A 17,123-nucleotide genomic window follows, 5' to 3' on the forward strand; every position below is an offset into this window, starting at 1 on the left:
GAAAAGGAGTTGAAATGTGACGGTGGGCTCCCAGAACATATGTGCTTCTCTGGAGCTTTTTGGACAGTGCGGACTGGGTGGGACAATGGAGCATTGTTTTCACTGAGACGGAATTCAACACAGCCTGATGTTTTTTGCGTCAAGACACTTACATTTTTCCCCCCTCCGCACTGGAGCTTGTGCGTATACGATAACTCTGGAATGGAAACATGGCAGCTACTGAATGCTTGGACACATGTAGCTTCTCTTAGCGAAGGGGAAAAACGTTTCCAGGTTTTTGCCATTTAAATGCTTGTGCCTGACTCTGGGGTTGGGGTAGTCTTGTGAAATGAGGACATTTGACTGGGTTGTTCCATTACCTCAGCTACAGTGTCTCTGTTAAGGATTTAGTCTTAGCCATGTTAGAACAAACAGTGCTCTGAAATTCACTCTTTAAACAAATCTGCCTTGTTTATTTGTGTTGCTGCTATCGTCTTGAAAAGGCACGATCAACAGTTTCTGTGGAAAGAGCCAATATCCAAATGAATTCAGTTTGAGATGTATTTTTGATGAGGATTTTTGTTTGGGGTGGGGGGAATGGTTGAAGGGGCATATGTAATTTAATTTCATCATAAGCACTTGCAAGATTGTTATCCTGCAAAAATGGATTAGTTAGCAGAATGGCAAATATTTCACATGGTTAGTTACCACAAACTGTTTGGCCAGAATTTGTGATGGCTCATTGACGCAACTCAGCACAATGTGGGAGCTTGGATCAGTCTTTCTCATCTTGCTGCTGTTTAGGTTGGCTTTGTGGAATGACGACATGGAATTATGATTACATACATTGTTGTTCTGGTCAAACACATCACAGTTCACAGGTTTTTTGTTTTTGTTTTTTGTGAAATAGCTAATGTTAAAAGGGAAGTTAGGGTCTATGTGTGAGATGCATGGTGTCTGTAAGGAACTGTCAAACCTTTGTTTTCTTTTCTTTTTTTTAGTGGGTATGAGAAGAATATGACATTTCACTTGAGAGCCAAAATCTGAATTTATTGGGCTGTAATAAGAAACCCATTAATTCACTGCTTAGCGAAGATCAACTTTCTTCACTGTAGAAACAGTAAACGCTGGACCACTTTAAATTAAAAACGTTAAAAAAAGGAGCAATAGTATCACATTATAAATAACTAGAGAGAAGTTGTATTGCTTTAAGAAAGCAGAAATCCTGAATAGTCCATATCTTGAAGGTTCAGTCCTTATGTCCATCACCTGAGGAACTACTGTAATTAGTCACTCTCTTCTCCCTGTTTAGTCACTGTAGTCAATAGAACTAAATTTGGCTGTTAACCTTAAAATGACCTTGGAGTAAGCATTTGTTGTTCTGAGCAGTTGGATGGCCTTGAGCTCTATATAGAGTTATACAGGAATAATGGCACGCCATTCACCCATGCATTAGAGTGGTGGTCAGCACTCTCAAACATGACTGATTGCCTTGTATAGGATAGGAGCATGTTTGAAATGATCTCCCTTAAATAGTGAACCCAGAGAGATAACACACACACACACATGCTAGCATACCATTCCTTTTGCTTTTTATCATTCACTCACTCTCGCTCGTTTGCACAAATGGATACATACACAGTGGGAAGTGACAAATTATCACTCTCATTGTTGTCAGGAGTTGATTATATGAAATGGCAGCTGTTTTGTGGTGAATTTCAAGCACTAGGTTAAGGCAATGTCTTGTTTAGCTTTATAGGATTCAAAAGCTCACATTTACGTCCATGCCGATGCATCCCAACAGTGCATTCTCAGCTACTGTTGAAACATACATAGTTTTTTACATCCAAGTCCTCCTATTAAATGACGTCATTTTGTCATTGCCTTGCCTTGTATTGCTCAGTCACATTTGGCAATTAAAAATAGCCCATGAGGCTATGTCCAGTAGCTGACATACCATAGTTAGTTGGTTATTTTTTTTTCTTGGCTTTGGAGTTAACTGTTTTGTGGTGTTCCATCATCACAGTGAAAATAGTGTGTGAAGTTGATATTGAAAGTGTTTGTCACCATTTTAGTATTTCAGCAACACATGACTCACTCATGCCTGTTTATATTAGAGTCTGTAAGCAGTGAGCTATGCAACTGCCGTGTCACTCATATGACATCATTGTACATCTCTCCCTCTGGTTACTGTGGAGACTGCATTCGTGCCATGAGTTTAGTTAAACGTTCTGGAACGCCGAAAACGTTGTAAAAAAAAAAAAAAAAAACACTCACAGGCAAGCTGTAGGACACACATTTACGAGAGCTCAGGGTCAGACTGAGTGAAGAAGTCAGGGGGAGATTTTGGTCTTTTTTTTTTCCTTCTTCCTCTTAGGATAATGAGTGTATAATTAAAAAGAGGTAGTAAAATCAGTCTCGTAAAACGTTGGCTCACATTTCATCCCTTGGTTTTCTTTTTTTTTCTGTGATCAGTCTCTCAAAAAGGAACTGCTGCAACTGCACCATAATCTGTTCATAAATGTTTTTGTTTTTATTTTTTTGGTTTCCCTCAAATGATAATGTGCCATTAGAGGGCATGGTACTGCTGCTCTGTACAACAACAGTGAACCAGAGATGCCCTCTTGCCAGTGAATTTCTACCATATCTTAACACCACCCCCACCCCCCATCAACCACTCAACCACCCAGCCACCCATCCAGCTGCCCCGCCCCTCCAAAAAAAACCCACCTTGCTATCCCGTCATGTTGACATGTCCAGCTCCACAGTGCCTACCCTCAGGTCAGATGTGGAAATACAGAACTGGAGGCACTGGGCCCTGTGGGACTATGTAAATGTTCTCTCCAGTACGCATGGCACTGGCAGCATCTGTGTGCTTTTATTTTATAAGCATGAGGTCAGTGTTCAGTTAATCCCACTTCCTGTCTGTGATTTACAGCTCATAACTGTAATGTATCCCCCTGAGAGTTTATGGCCTGAGCTCCGTAGAGCAGAGCACTTTTTCTCCTGCTATAATAAACATGCCCCCCCCCCCCTCAGTAAACCGGCCCATGTTACACTCAGCCGTGTCAAATAACCAGTGCTCTCAATTAACTCACATGGGAACAATGCAACAGCATGGGGGGGGGGGGGGGTGCTTGTAAGGTTTGATGTTAAGCTATGGTGCTCAGGCCTATGTGTTCGTAAGTGTTATTGTAAACCAGGTTTCCAAAGAAATGATCATTTATGTAATTTTTGGGATAAATTATTTTCACTGAGGTGGTACTTGTTTGATAAACAACATCTACGCAAAAACAGCTGACCTTTTCCTAGCCGATGATGTTTTCTCAGCTCAGATGTTAATTAGCTTTCATTGCCACCAAAAAAACAAACCTACATCAGGTGAAAATCAGTGGGAGACTTGGCTGTAACATAGGTTTGGTTGTTTTAATTAATCTCAGTGTTTTCCTGGAAACCAGAGTAAGGGTCAAACTGACTGGATTTCTCTGCTGTTTGTTTATTTTGTTTCACATTAACCTAAATCACTGAAGGAAACGGACAGATTTTGTAATCAAATCTTTATTTACAACACAGACACAGAATTACTTAATACGTTATACTTTAAATCAGAGGTGATTCTTCTTAGTTTACAATAAACAAGTCAACATTTGAGCCAATAAATAAATAATTATAAAAATATTGACATCATTATTACAAAACACATTCATTAGCTGCCAAAACACATAAATATAATACATTATAAATACATTAAAACCTTATTCTCTGTTTGAGTGATACTCCCCCTAATGTAAAGCTTTTGTCAAAAAGGCGGTATTGATATCAATGAAACTGGCAATGTCTTTGTAGAATGGCATTAAGCTAACTGCACTGGTCAAGTGAACCCATGTCTTCTTTCCACTGAACAAAATAAATGCCTAATTTAATTTCAACACACACATGCACGCACACACACACACACACACACGCACATACACAGTGCTTCATCATGAAGCTAATGATGACACTCCACTACTATGGAGCAAAATTCACAATATTAAAAATGCTGGAGCCAAACCCCAGCTGTGCAGTCAGTGCCTCTCATTCCAGTCTTAAAAGTCCATGACTGTTTGTTGCTAAATGACTTTTTTCAAACACTTTTCACACGCTTTACATCACAACGCTGTCTCAGAGGTGCTACCCAATGCCTTGTCTCAATCTGTGAACTTGTGAATGTCATTGGAGAGCCTGAAGATCTGATTGAACACGGGGTTGCTATGGGGACAGTTGTGGTCACACTTGCACGTCTGGATCATCATCACGTTCTTCGTGAACATCTCGCCGTCCTCACAGCGGAACTGAACAGGCAGGGTCCTTGTTTCCTGGGGACTGCAACAGCGTCCATCCAGACAGGAACCGCAGTACTTGGGCCAGTATTTCTTGACACTGCGGCAGCCATTGTAGGTCAGCTTCTCAGGCTGTTCACCCTTCTCCACGCGAATGCACTTCTTTCCTCTCTGGAGAGAAAGATTAGCAAAAGTCAGACTTCAAAGGCCAAGACGCCATGTGAGGTACTTGTATGAAAGCAAAGAAGAATGGCTTTAACAAGCAGTTAATCCAGTTTAGAGTTTTGTGAACTCAGCATTGGACTAAAGTTAACGATTTATACACTACAGTAGGTAAACAGCTATACAGAGAACGACTAGCTCCCTGTCACTTGTAAATTACAGCAGGCACTTCTCTGATGGTAGGACTTAGTGCACATCAACATGTTTTATGGGTAATTATGTTTACAAATAAACACATTAAGTGCATTTTGCTATTTATTTGTTCTCCACAGTATCCAGTAATGATCATTAACTGCTTGATTTCAAGTCGACACAGTGGAAGAAACCATGTCCTAACTTTCTCGGTGGAGCACTGGACTTACCTTTATGTTTGAGGCTGGTGACTGACTGCAGGGCCGCACTTCACAGATGCGAGACTCTTCCACCATGGCGCAGTCCTTATTGTTGTTGGAGAGCCGCGTAGAAACTCCAGTGCCGCATGTCGCTGAGCAGGGTGACCATGGCGACGTGTGAGAGATGCACCGCATGCCGCCGTCCAACATGCGAACCACAGGCTCTTCTCTGAAAGCTGATTGGAGGAGACAAAAAAAGGACAATGACGTTAAAAAAAACAATCGGATCATCCCTGAAACAACTCAGGACTGCTCAAGTTTTTTCATCCCAGTCATCATGCTGGTTTTCCTTTCATCAACCAACATGTGTCTCTGACTGGCTGAGAAGTAAATATGTTTATAATCATGTCTATATAGTTTATTTATGGTAAGGAAAAAAAAACTCTAAATGATGGAGAGAGGACAAAATCCAGCAGGACTCTGAGACTGGTGAAATGATTCTAAAAACCACATGACAATAGGTGAATGCCGTGGTCAGTGGTTTCCTTTAGCTAAACAAATTAAACTTTCATGAACAATACATGATATAAATTACACTGCAACAACATGTACCATATTTAGTAAGAAGGTACTGAAATTCAGAGTGGTGCCTCACCTGGTAGAGATTTGAATCCTCCCATGACAATTGGCACAAGCTCATTCCTGTTTGTGAGAGTGTCTTCAGACTGGTCATCTTCAGCTTGTTTCTTCCCAGACTTTGGTTTGCCTTTCCAGTCGCAGACCCACTCCTCACAGCACTTGCCTGGCACTTTTACCAGCCTCGGATTGGCACATGCCATCTGGGGCAGGGACAGCTCCTGAGGGCACAGCGGCAGGCAACCCACTGCTCCATCAATACACGTACACTGGTGCTTACAGTTGGGCTGGAAGGTTTCTCCATTTTGGTAAATCCTACTATTGTATTCGCAGGGTCTCCCGTCCAACTTGGCTAAAGTAGGAAAGAAGCAAAGCAAAGAACTTTGAATGAATACCAAATTAAAGATTCAACAAATTTGACCAGGAAAGGTAAACATAGGCATTAGACACGGAATCTTACTAGTAAGCATTTTTTTCCTTACCTCGACATATGCCGTGGCCAGCGCTGAAGCGCGCGCCGTAATTACACTCTAGTCCTTTGATGTGGTCGCATGGCTCGCTGATGCTACAATCTTCATTAAGCTGCCTTGCGCACACCTTGCAGCAGCCGCATCCGTCCAGCACCTGCGAGACTCCAAGAGGGCACCTGGGTGGTTCTTCAGGACACACACATTCAGACGGACATTGTGAGGTAAATACCTGCAAAAAAGACCACAGAAAAAAACAGTGAATCAGCCACACCAGTGAAAACAGTAAACTGTCCCTCTTGTTTAACAGAGAAAAAAACAGCTATTGGACTAACTTTGATAAATATAGCGCATTACAATGTCGAAAAAATTGCAATGTTCAGACGTATTTCGTTTTATATGTGTGAAGGAACACTTACCTCACTGAAAAACCCAAGTGTGAAAAGGACAAAAAACAGCGTAAACATTGTTTATGTTTAAAGTTGTTTGCTCGTCTTTCAATGAAAACAGAATCCGATTAACTCTCGTGTAGACACAGTTTGGTCTGTTCACTTCTGGAGCTGGTGAAGCCCTTCTAACAACTGTCAGTGTGTCCGTCTCCCTTTATAGTGACGCTAGCTGACGTATGAGTTTGGCTTTAGAGGTGAAGTGTTCTGAAGCTATGTGAGGAATGCATCACAGCGCGTTTTCCAGGCAGACTCACAACCCCCCCACCTCCCGTTACGTCTCCATTTCAGTCTCCTCTTGACTATTCAAGTGTACATTTCCTACACAAATTCTATCGGGAAAAAGTCTGTAATTCTTCTTATGTTGTGTATGTGTGTGCTTATGTCATTGCACTTGTGTGTGTGTGTGTGTGTGTGTGTGTGTGTGTGTGTGTGTGTGTGTGTGTGAAATAAATGGAGAGGGAGGCACAAAGCTCAGACATTCTTTTTTGGTGAGATAAAGCAAAGTCCTTTATTCATATAGTTAACTCCTGGAGACTGTTCTCCGGTGACTCATAAGTATCCAGCCATGTTTTGTTTCCATTATTCTGAGAGAATTGCACTGCAGGCTCTCTTTACACTGGTTTCACTTGAAATATGTCGCTTTTCTTTACGCACTGCTGTCTTAAACCCAGTTTTTTAAAAATGAGCTTTGAGATCTGGGAAAGATTGGGTGAGTGAGCAGCTGGAATTTTGGACCTTATGAGTTTCAGACAACACAGAATTTTTTGAGTCTGGGACCTGTGAAGACAGACTGAAACGTCTGTGCTTGCTGGAATGTGCTTTAAGGAATAGCCAATAGGAACATTCCATTCAGGCTGCACGGCGTATTAACTATTAGAAATACCTACATCACAGAGCAGTATAAATTACACCAAAAATACTTTCCATCCATCACTCCCCACAGCACTGATTATATGAAACAACAACTTCAAATCAGAGAAGCTTGTCAGAACATGCTGGAAGAAGCTGAATTTTCTTCCAGTACACTGTTATAAAAAAGCAGCTTTACAAGGCATCCCTAACTATATTCAGCACATTTTTAATACACTCTGCTTTGTTAAAGGCATATAATTTTTCATCAGTCATTCATCAGACACCCCCCCCCTACTTTATGAAAAAAAAAAATATTTAAAAAGAAATCATCTTCAGAAAGAAGGCTGGCTCTCTGATGAGTGGTCAACTGTCCAGAGGCCAACTTTAAAGATCTCGTTTAATTAGGGTCATGAATACTACTGCTACATATTTGTCAGTACCTCAGTCAGGACCAGTGATAGAACCAGGTCTGGTTGCTTTGTAATGATTAAGTATAGAAGTAGGGGAGCATAGCGTGTTTACAATCATTTCCACCTCTGTCAGCTCAGTGATAGAATGATCATTCATTTTACCGCTGCCACGCATGTGCAGTCATTCAGCTATTTCTGTCCCTACACTGTATGTTTATCTATAACACAGGGAAAACTTGTATTTGGTTGCTTGGTAACAGTGTGGGTCTATCCTGTAAGATCTATGCTAAGCTTATTTTGTAATAGATTGAATGTATTGGGGATGATCCATAATCCTTTTGACAAGCAACATAGGGATGATATGAGGTGTAAAGCAACGCTAAAGTATGTATGGATTATTTGTCAATGGACATGTCTATGTCATGGAAATTATAGTCATCCACATTTGAGCCATGGCATTGTATTATTAGAATCAGCAAGAAAACACCATATCAGATTCTCACTTTCAACCTCATATATGTGTGTGTTTGTTTGTTTGTTTGTTTTTCCCCAGCATGTTTCAGAGTATTCTGTGAATTCAATGTTCTATTTTTTAATTTTGTATACATATGTACATACCTATATATATATATATATATATATATATATATATATATATATATATATATATTTTTTTTTTTTTTTTTTTTTTGATGTGTGCTGCTGCTTCCATTTCCCACTGATGAACGTTCATCATGTTCAGTTACTCTCTGAATGAATAAAAGATTCACATATGTGGCACACATTAGGTATGTCTAGTGTGTCTGAGCACAAATGCAGCTCTTTACGTCACCTCAATGATGTCTTTACCATATTGGCTTCTTTCGCGTGTGAGTTCAGAGCAAAAAAAAAAAAAAAACATTCAGTCTGTCTGGGGTCTCCACACTGCTTACGCAAACTTAGAAATCTCAGTCAAGTTCCCAGGTCACTCTCTGCTCTGAGCCGTTAGTTAATCTGTGATGTTGTGTGTCCAGACACTGAAAGCAGTGGTTCTCCTGTCCTGGGGTCCCACAAGACAGCGCATTTTTGCACCAGCCCAGCGCAATCACACTCCATTTAACTTATTTGCTGATTTGACCAAACCCTTAGGTCCTTGAACCCAAAGAAAACCAGCTTTAACGTGTCTGCTAAATGCTGCCTTGCTCAAGATCTGAACAGTTATCCTGTGAAAATACAAGATCAATGAAGGTTTTTATTTTTTGTTACAATTCCTCTTTCATCTTCAGTGATTCATCATGGCTGCTGTCTCGACATGCACAAGCCAGAAACTTTTCCAGACGCTGAGAATTTGGTGAGACAGACTATGCCAAGTGCAACATGGTCTGGGAAATTTTCTCCATGAGTATCTTGTATGTACAGGTGTTTAGGTTGAGTGAACCCTGATCTCTCCTCTGAGAACCTGTGATGAACATCCTGTAGAGTCGGTTATTCTATATCTATCCATGGAATGTGCTGTTTTGTTTTTTTTTCCTTTCTCACCTCTCCATCCGCTTTGGAATGTTGGTCTGTGTCATCTGCTACATAAAAGTAGAGAGACTGTTTATCGCTTGTGAGAGAAATTTCCTGTTTGACAAAGACTGGAAATTGGTAGCCTTACACGCCAGAACATTTGTGTGACCGGTACTCGCGATTCAAACGTTCCAGTGCTCCATGAGTTCTCGTTACCCAATTCTGAGCCTTCTTCTCCGACTTGGTAAATGAGAAATCTTTCTAGAAGAGCCCTATGCAGATTTGCTGGTGGTGCAATGTAGCCATCATTAGGACCTTCCGTCCCAATACATTTTACGCCTGCAGAATGACACCACACAATAGAAATTGACTTAAACAGACTATTGGTGCCAGAGAAGACACACAAACAGAACTGAACAGGGCTCATCTGGAATGGAAAGCAGCAGAGCAGGTGCATCCTCACGATCAGATTCGAAAACATGCTTGAATAGAAGTAAACACATTGAATGACTCTCTATAGCCGAACTGACATCCATCAGTCTGTGACAGTGTTTGGTTTTGTAACACTAAATTGGAAAAAACAGATCTGATGTGAGAGAGTTCATCTGTTACCTAACCAGTGTTTTTATGACTTCCATCATCTCACTCCATAATAGCCCTGAGAGGAGAAACGCCAAATGCCATAAAAAACAGAGTCCAAATCCGAGTGCTTCACACTTCACCCCTTCCCCAAAGAGACCCCACAAAATATGAATCAACAGATTCATCTAGCCTTACATCATCGCACAGTCATGCTGTGTGGATGACAGCACAAATTTCAAAGTCTTAAGCTCATTTTCATTGGGTCTTTTCTCTATTTATAATTACCACTTCATAATTACCATGTGCACTACTGCTCACAGTCCGCACTGCAAAGTTCTAATTCCATCATCATCCTCATCAACATTATCATCAGAAACCAAAGTGGAGTCTGAGGCACTTATGACTCAAACGTATCACTTTTTTTGCTGTCCACTGAGAGAAAGGGCCAAACACATGCACAGGTGCTTGAGTACGCTGTTGTTTTTCCACTGTTATGAAACTTCCTCTGCAAAATGTGAGGAATTGCCAATCCTTGCCCAGGATTTCAAAGCTAATGCTTTCATTTTTTTTTTTATAAGATAGTTTTACAGCCACGTTTTTAAAAGCCTGATTCAAAGATCTGGAGTGAGTATTTGAGAATGAACAATGCCTTTTAACTATTTCAAATTTGGAAGCTGTCATGGCAGTGTGTTATCACCTTAACAAGTTCTGGACCAAACATAAAACATCTAAAAGACAAATTGTTCTTTTGAGCAGGTGACTGAGGTCATTTGAAGGGGAAAACACTGAGCTCCCAGTAAAGCCCTTGGAAACATAGTGGTGAGCACACCATACTACTCAAACAAGCAGAAACACGCTTCAGCCAAAAGTGCTGAAGGCACACACCACCATCCTCAGTCTTTCATCTTTCTTTTCTTTTTTTTTTTTTAATGTCAGGGTACACAAGAAGGCCTAAGTTTTTTATGTGAATAGGGTACAAGCTGTGCCATTTTGGAATGTTGCTTTCCTCTCTGTCTCTCTCTCTCTCTCTCTCTCTCTCTCTCTCTCCCCCTTGCTCTCGTTTCATATGACACACGCCAAAATATCCTGAATGCTGTTGGTTTCTCTTTGTTTCCACACAGGACCTGTGAAGTAGTGGTATGAGATATGTGTAAAGCATTTTGGGCGGGTTAGCTGACTTCCCTTTTCGAGATTCTCAGCTACACAAACAACAGAGGAAGTCCCTCCGTGTGGTGCTGCAGTACCATGGCAACACCTATTTTGCAGAAGCAACACAATGCGTCGCTTCATGCATTGGTTATATATTTCCCAGCGGACTGCTGAAAAGTACAATTTGTCTGAGGAAATAATAGGATCATTTTTACAATGAGAATAGAACTTAACATCTCAATATACCAGTTAGTACTGTACTGTATAACAATACAAGAGACAAAAAAAGATCTTTTATTTTCCTTGTCAAATGACAGCATTTGCTTAAAAACCATGATGAGTTTAATGAATGGCTTGTTGTTTCTTTTAACACATGCACAAAGGCCCCAGTTTATGCTTCCATGACAAATAGAGCATATACAGACACACACCTTAGATCACTGCAGATCGTCAGCACAGCATGACATCAATAACTGCATTATCCAAAGCTAGTCCTTCCAGAACATACTCCTGTAACACATAACTCAGCTATTCAGTGTTTAAAAGGATGAAAACATGAAAATGCCGAAAAGTTTTTTGTTTTTTTTTCCTACAGCCAATCTGGCACCACAGGTCTCTGAATAAGCCCTGAAATGCTAAAGGGTTACAGTCCAGTAATCTGCAGAGGTTTAACAGTCCTGCAAACATATTGGAGCAGAAAATGATTTACTCTATTTTTAGCCAGGCTGACTTAGAGATTGTCGCTGGTCTTTAGTGTGGAAATTCTTGTGTGTCAGCTGCACCTGTCTGTGGAGGATGGAACAGGTGGGATATTCCTGTCTTTCTCTCTCCGGGTACATGGCATTCATAACAATGGTATTAATGTAGTCTGAGGGATTTTAAAAACCATTGACAGATTAGCTTCATCGCCTAACCATTCGCTGTGAAAGCATTCGCTGGGGAATTTCCCCAAAGCAAGATGTTCTGCTATTGCCAAGGCTGAACAACACAACACTCCACCAGTTATAGCCGATAATCCCCCCTAACAGTTAGTAAAGGTCTTTGATATAGGAGATCATAAATTAGAGGGGTATAAACAAATATTTTTAGAGAGAACAGTTTTGGAACTAAATACTGAATTGTATGATAAGTACATGTTATTGCAGTCAGAAGTTATTGTTCTGCACTATAAGAGAAGAACACAAATCATTTCTTTCAAATGATTTGTGTCTTAGAAGGACAACATGTACACACATATATGTCTCATAGAAAACTGTATATTGAGTGAAAACACGAAAAAGTTTAAAGACACAATGAAAGAAGATGCAATCCCCTAGCATCTTGACCTGTGTACTAAATAAGACATAGTTTTCTATATGCGCTATATTTCCAGGGACTTTAACATGAGGCTCATTCTAATCATTGGAGGGGGAATTTCTTTGATACATTTTTCACCAAAAGGAAAAATGAACTATTATATATGTCACTTGTGTATTTATCCTCGCATTCCATAGTGCATCTGTATTCCTCTTTACATGCAGATATAATATCCTTATATGGAAATTCCATGTTAGACTTTGGGAAGAGGAAATGACACTGTTGGTTGCAACGCCCCTCGTGGAAAGCTTTCTGTTTCTCTGATGCTCTGATCCTGCTTCTAAAGAATGGTTTCCGTGGAAAAAGAACAATGTCCTCTCACTAATGTTATCATTAAATAGAGCCAAAACACATTCTGATGTATACCAGCTGCTGTGGTTAGACCATTCAGCTTAACCTCTTTAGTGAACACAACACTATGAATCCTGACATAGTCAGTGTTTTCCTCTGTGCTCTGCTTTCCCTCTACCTGTGCAGACTGTGAGCACTGAATTTATATTATACAGTGTTCATTTGTTACAGCATGCGTCCAATAGAATATTCCATACCACACGTTTGATGCAAACTAGTCACCCGATTCCAAAAGCCTTATTCAGTTGATTCTACCAAGCACTGGGCTGGGCTGCTCAAAAGTAGAATTTTTTCAGACAAAAATAATAAAATTGGTCAAAGAGTAAGTATTAATTGATTAACTTAAATTTGGCAGTTAATGGTAGTTAAATTTATTTTAAGTGAATGGACCTGCTGCTGATCAGACCTATGGTGAAGGAGTTATTAGTTTTAATGTTTTAACAAGTTCACTAAAACATGGAAAAACTGTTACCCTTCAAAACAAACCCTACAGAAGATCAAACATATCCTCAAACAGACATCTATTTATGATTTACTTGCACTGCTGTAAAATATTAAAATATTCCATAACCTCAAGAGAAACAAAGACTGAAACATGAAAGAACAGATGGATTCTAGCATTATATATAATATCTCTGATACTGTATTTACAGTGCTGTAAAACATCATTGTAAGCATTGTAAAAAGATCTTACGACCGGGCACTTTTCCCTATCATTGTTCCCCGTAAGTATGTTGTCGTATTTCGTTTCCAATCTGTATTGGTGATCCTGAGTCAATAAAAGATATATTGTTTTTGTCTGGATTGTTGTCCTGATTCCAAAACACTGTCGGGGGAAATAGTGCCAGGCTAATCAATTGGACTAGATGCCGTTATAAATTAACGCTCCACTCTGGCGGAGCGTTCTCGGCGTAACGTACAACAGCTCCATCTTCAGGACAATACGTGAAGTGCTTATCGAACTTTTACAATAATATGTAAATTGTTACTCCCTTTGCTGCTTTCCTCGGCCCAGAAAACGTGTAGTATCGACGATCGCTGTTTCCCCACTAGCTTCTAAGTAACGTAACCAGGGCCAACCTGTGTTTTGTTGTTTAGTATTAGAAATGTGTCACACCCCAAACCACAGTGATAGGCAACCCTCAGTTTGTGTCATCGTTCGGCCTACTGACTAAGCGAAGTTCTCATTCCAAGTAGTAATTCGATGCACTTTACTTAATAATTAAATAAATAAACTAAAACATAAAATAAAGCATGCGATGCCCCAGAGTATTTAATTAATTAGAATGGGAGACGCGATATGGCCAGACGTAATATTTTAATCACTGGTTTGACCTCTTAAAGAATTTCAGAACCTGTTAAATGCGATAGTCATGCTCTACAATTGCATGCATGCAGGAAATCCACGAAAACCACTTCTCAAAAACTGGTTCAAGTGATCGAATACATTTCTGCGTACTTTTGTGGATTCACATGTATGTAAATAGAGAGTGGTCTCTGAAAACGAAGTTACAGTTTCAATGGACATATTTCCCTCATCATGAAGTTAAATTGCCCAATGTTATTCGGAGTACCCATTGTGTAGGCTATATGACGTATGTTAAATAAGGAAGTCGGCTCTCCCAGTAGTTTCCCTGCTCTGAGTCGACTATACCGATGACTAATTATAACGAGGCATTGTCGCCCACCGATAACCAAGCCTGTGGCCAGCGGAGTTTATACTGAAGTAGGAAAACGAGGGGTTCAAGCGCAGGTGGCACATGAATTTTTTATTCTGGTATTCTGGATTGTTGACCGTTTTATTTCTTGAGCATTTTCGTTTTGGTTTAGAAGAGGACCCGGAAGAGGTGGTTTAGATTGGTTTAGATAGGGTCAAGAGAATGGATGTTTCTCACCTGACGGAGGACGAAATGGCCGAGATAAAGAAGGAAGTAAGTACTACATGAAGAGTCAACGTGTAAAAAGGGGTAAAGTAAAGGCGAGTCGACACACACTGCCTTTATGTCAAGTAAAACATGCTTTAGGAGAGCCTACTAGAGGCTACGCAAATTCAAAGGCGAGACTATGTGGAAGTGAAAGTCGACTGCCTTTTTTAACAATTTGAACAGTAACCGAACTCTTCTGGGAAGTCGTGCTGATGGCACAGTGTTATTCAGAAGTCAGTTACCGGCAAACTTCGAAAACTTCTCGCAGAAATATATTTGCACCTCAAACAGCCTTTAATAAGTTAACTAAAACTGACGTATATTGCACGCTACCTCCCCCGAGCGTTGTATTTACATAATCGATAATTATCATAAATTTTGTGTATGACTGGTTGCCAAACTTAGAACAGCTTGACTTCTGTATTAGCAGCGTATTGGCACAGACAGAATGTCTTTTTTCATAAGTTATCTGGCTGTAACTGTGGAGGAATATTGAATCTGTGTTGAAGTGATTTGCCATTCCCGAATCTAAAAAAAAGGTTCATTATTCACTAAGGAATGAACGTTTGGCCTAAATCAACATAAAACGCTTTGTGACCCACATGGTGTAAGACACGACCCATTGCAGTATCTAACATCTAGTTTTTTTCTGATTCTTTTAGGTCCTTGAAAGGTTACGCCCCTACCTCTGCGATAAAATAATTGCCGACCGCCACTTCGACTACCTGCGCTCACGGAAGATCCTGACGCGCGAGGACACTGAGGAAATCAGCTGCAGAAGCACGCAGAGGAAACGCACGGGCAAACTATTAGACTACCTGGCCGAAAACCCCCGTGGACTAGACACACTCATCGAATCCATCCAACGTGGCCGCTCACTCAACTTCATTATCGCCAAAATTACAGATGAAGTGCAGCGCGTGAAAAACGAAAGGCTCGAGGCTTTGAGAGGTGAGTCGTGTCATTCATGAACATTGGTTTTCCATTGTATTTTATCATTGTTTTTCATTGTACTTCACTGCACTTTTCCATAATTTACGAATTTTCTACGCCCATTGGGTCTTTAATACAAAGCAGAATATGGTTCTTGGTTCCCGTGAAATACACAGGTTCACGATGACAGTGTCATGTCCTTGGGACGTTGTTTGTTGTTTTATTTTGTTGCATTAGGGGCTTCCAGCTTGAGCTGCCAGAAAAAACAATACCCATCTTCAGCCACCAATGACCTTTCCAGGTCAGACTCCTATGACTCCAACTACGACAAATGTTCCACTGTCCTGTTCCACCCAGAGGGAGAAGGAAGCCCCTCCACATCGGTGGCCCCAGGCTCACTCAACTTGCACTGTGGCGCTCCTGGAAGCATGGCAGCCGTATCCTCCACTACTTCATCGTCTCTCCCCAAGCCCGGTGATCCGGGAGCACCTGCCTTGCCGGAAGAGTTGGAAGCAGAGGACCAGGATTCAGATGCCATGGCGTGTGGAAGCACCGCAAGTGGAGGGGATGCCAACTTCCAGCCACTGCGTTCACGATCCTTAACCCCAGCCTCAATGCCGCACAACCTCTCCCCTCGTTCACCAATGTATCAACATTGAAATACCTCCCATCCAAAAAAATCGCTGGAAAGGTTTTTCACAGTAAGAGTGAATGTTCGGAGGAGTCAAACAAACACTTTTTCACCAAATGAAACAGTAGCTGGGCAATTTTTGTGGACATTTAGCTTGAAGCAACAAGAGGCTCCGCAGGGATCCATGGTCTGATCTTCGTCTGATTTGTATTAAACTGTGCTGTTGTGCTGCTCTCATTACATGTCCTGAAGTCATAACTTTAGGGCTCAATTCTCAGTCAAAACATGTGGTGCTATCATCAAAACATGCTCCAACTCGTCACTGACTGTGTATCAGCATTTACTGCATTTTTACTCCTTTGTTGTTCTGTCTGTTTCAACTCTGTGTAAGATCAGCAGTAAAAGGGACCAAAGCTGCTTTGTCACTGTTTCCTGTACCAGGCTAATTCTACCCCACGAACCTCTATTTTTTTGAATGGCTGCACTTCTTCTATGATAACAACTACATGAAACAATATGGTGATAAAATAGTTATTCCTCCTATAACCTGGTTCTTTACTTCACTTTTAGTAATATCATAACAAGGCAGCATATGTCTTAGAGGGAACCATGTTATACATGTTTGCATAGCACAACTGAGTGATGTATTACATGTACGGTTCATATTAAGCAGTGAATGGGGACGTTTCCTTTCCTTTGTACAGTCCATCTTGTCACAACACGTTACTGTTATACTGACAAACAGACCCGCGGCTCTAGGGCTACAGGAAGTATCCTGTTGGTTTGCTGTTTGGTTTTCTTCTCACTGCCAGTCATCTGACTACACTCCATTCTCAAACAAGTTCAAATGTTAGGTCAGTAGGACAGTGGTTTTGGTGCATCAGTGGTCACACAAAGAGAAAGTTATGTGTGCACAGCAGATGTTTTGTACAGACCTGTTATATTAGACAGAGTCTGTGAGTCTCATAACTTGTTGCTATGGTTGGTACCAGGGAGATCCCCTTCCTCTTTGACCATATGATATTGCAGCCATTATTTT

General features: G+C 40.7%; 2 protein-coding genes across 2 annotated transcripts; one reads left to right on the forward strand and one right to left on the reverse strand.

Moving 5' to 3' along the window:
• Window positions 1-4,169: 4,169 nt before the first annotated feature.
• LOC115812301 (CCN family member 1-like) lies at window positions 4,170-9,222 on the reverse strand. Its single transcript, XM_030774784.1, has 5 exons — window positions 9,188-9,222; window positions 5,974-6,254; window positions 5,511-5,843; window positions 4,886-5,091; window positions 4,170-4,472 (listed from the first exon to the last, which is right to left on the reverse strand). The coding sequence occupies exons 1-5, from the start codon at window positions 9,220-9,222 to the stop codon at window positions 4,170-4,172; spliced, it is 1,158 nt and encodes a 385-aa protein (XP_030630644.1).
• A 5,253-nt stretch (window positions 9,223-14,475) lies between these two features.
• bcl10 (BCL10 immune signaling adaptor) lies at window positions 14,476-16,384 on the forward strand. Its single transcript, XM_030774448.1, has 3 exons — window positions 14,476-14,526; window positions 15,183-15,471; window positions 15,691-16,384. Exons 1-3 carry the CDS (start codon window positions 14,476-14,478, stop codon window positions 16,110-16,112), a joined length of 762 nt encoding a protein of 253 aa, XP_030630308.1. The 3' UTR covers window positions 16,113-16,384.
• The last annotated feature ends 739 nt before the right edge of the window (window positions 16,385-17,123 follow it).

The sequence above is a fragment of the Chanos chanos genome, chromosome 5 (genome assembly GCF_902362185.1).
Source record: "Chanos chanos chromosome 5, fChaCha1.1, whole genome shotgun sequence".
Classification (NCBI taxonomy): domain Eukaryota; kingdom Metazoa; phylum Chordata; class Actinopteri; order Gonorynchiformes; family Chanidae; genus Chanos; species Chanos chanos.

Coding starts and splice junctions, on each gene's coding strand:
- LOC115812301 (XM_030774784.1), bottom strand. CDS start 9,222: ATGACACAGACCAACATTCCAAAGCGGATGGAGAG. Junction 6,255..9,187: donor ATTCCAAAGCGGATGGAGAG/GTGAGAAAGGAA, acceptor GTTAAACAAGAG/GGACAGTTTACTGTTTTCAC. Junction 5,092..5,510: donor AGGATTCAAATCTCTACCAG/GTGAGGCACCAC, acceptor TCCTCCAATCAG/CTTTCAGAGAAGAGCCTGTG.
- bcl10 (XM_030774448.1), top strand. CDS start 14,476: ATGGATGTTTCTCACCTGACGGAGGACGAAATGGCCGAGATAAAGAAG. Junction 14,527..15,182: donor TGGCCGAGATAAAGAAGGAA/GTAAGTACTACA, acceptor TGATTCTTTTAG/GTCCTTGAAAGGTTACGCCC. Junction 15,472..15,690: donor AAGGCTCGAGGCTTTGAGAG/GTGAGTCGTGTC, acceptor TTGTTGCATTAG/GGGCTTCCAGCTTGAGCTGC.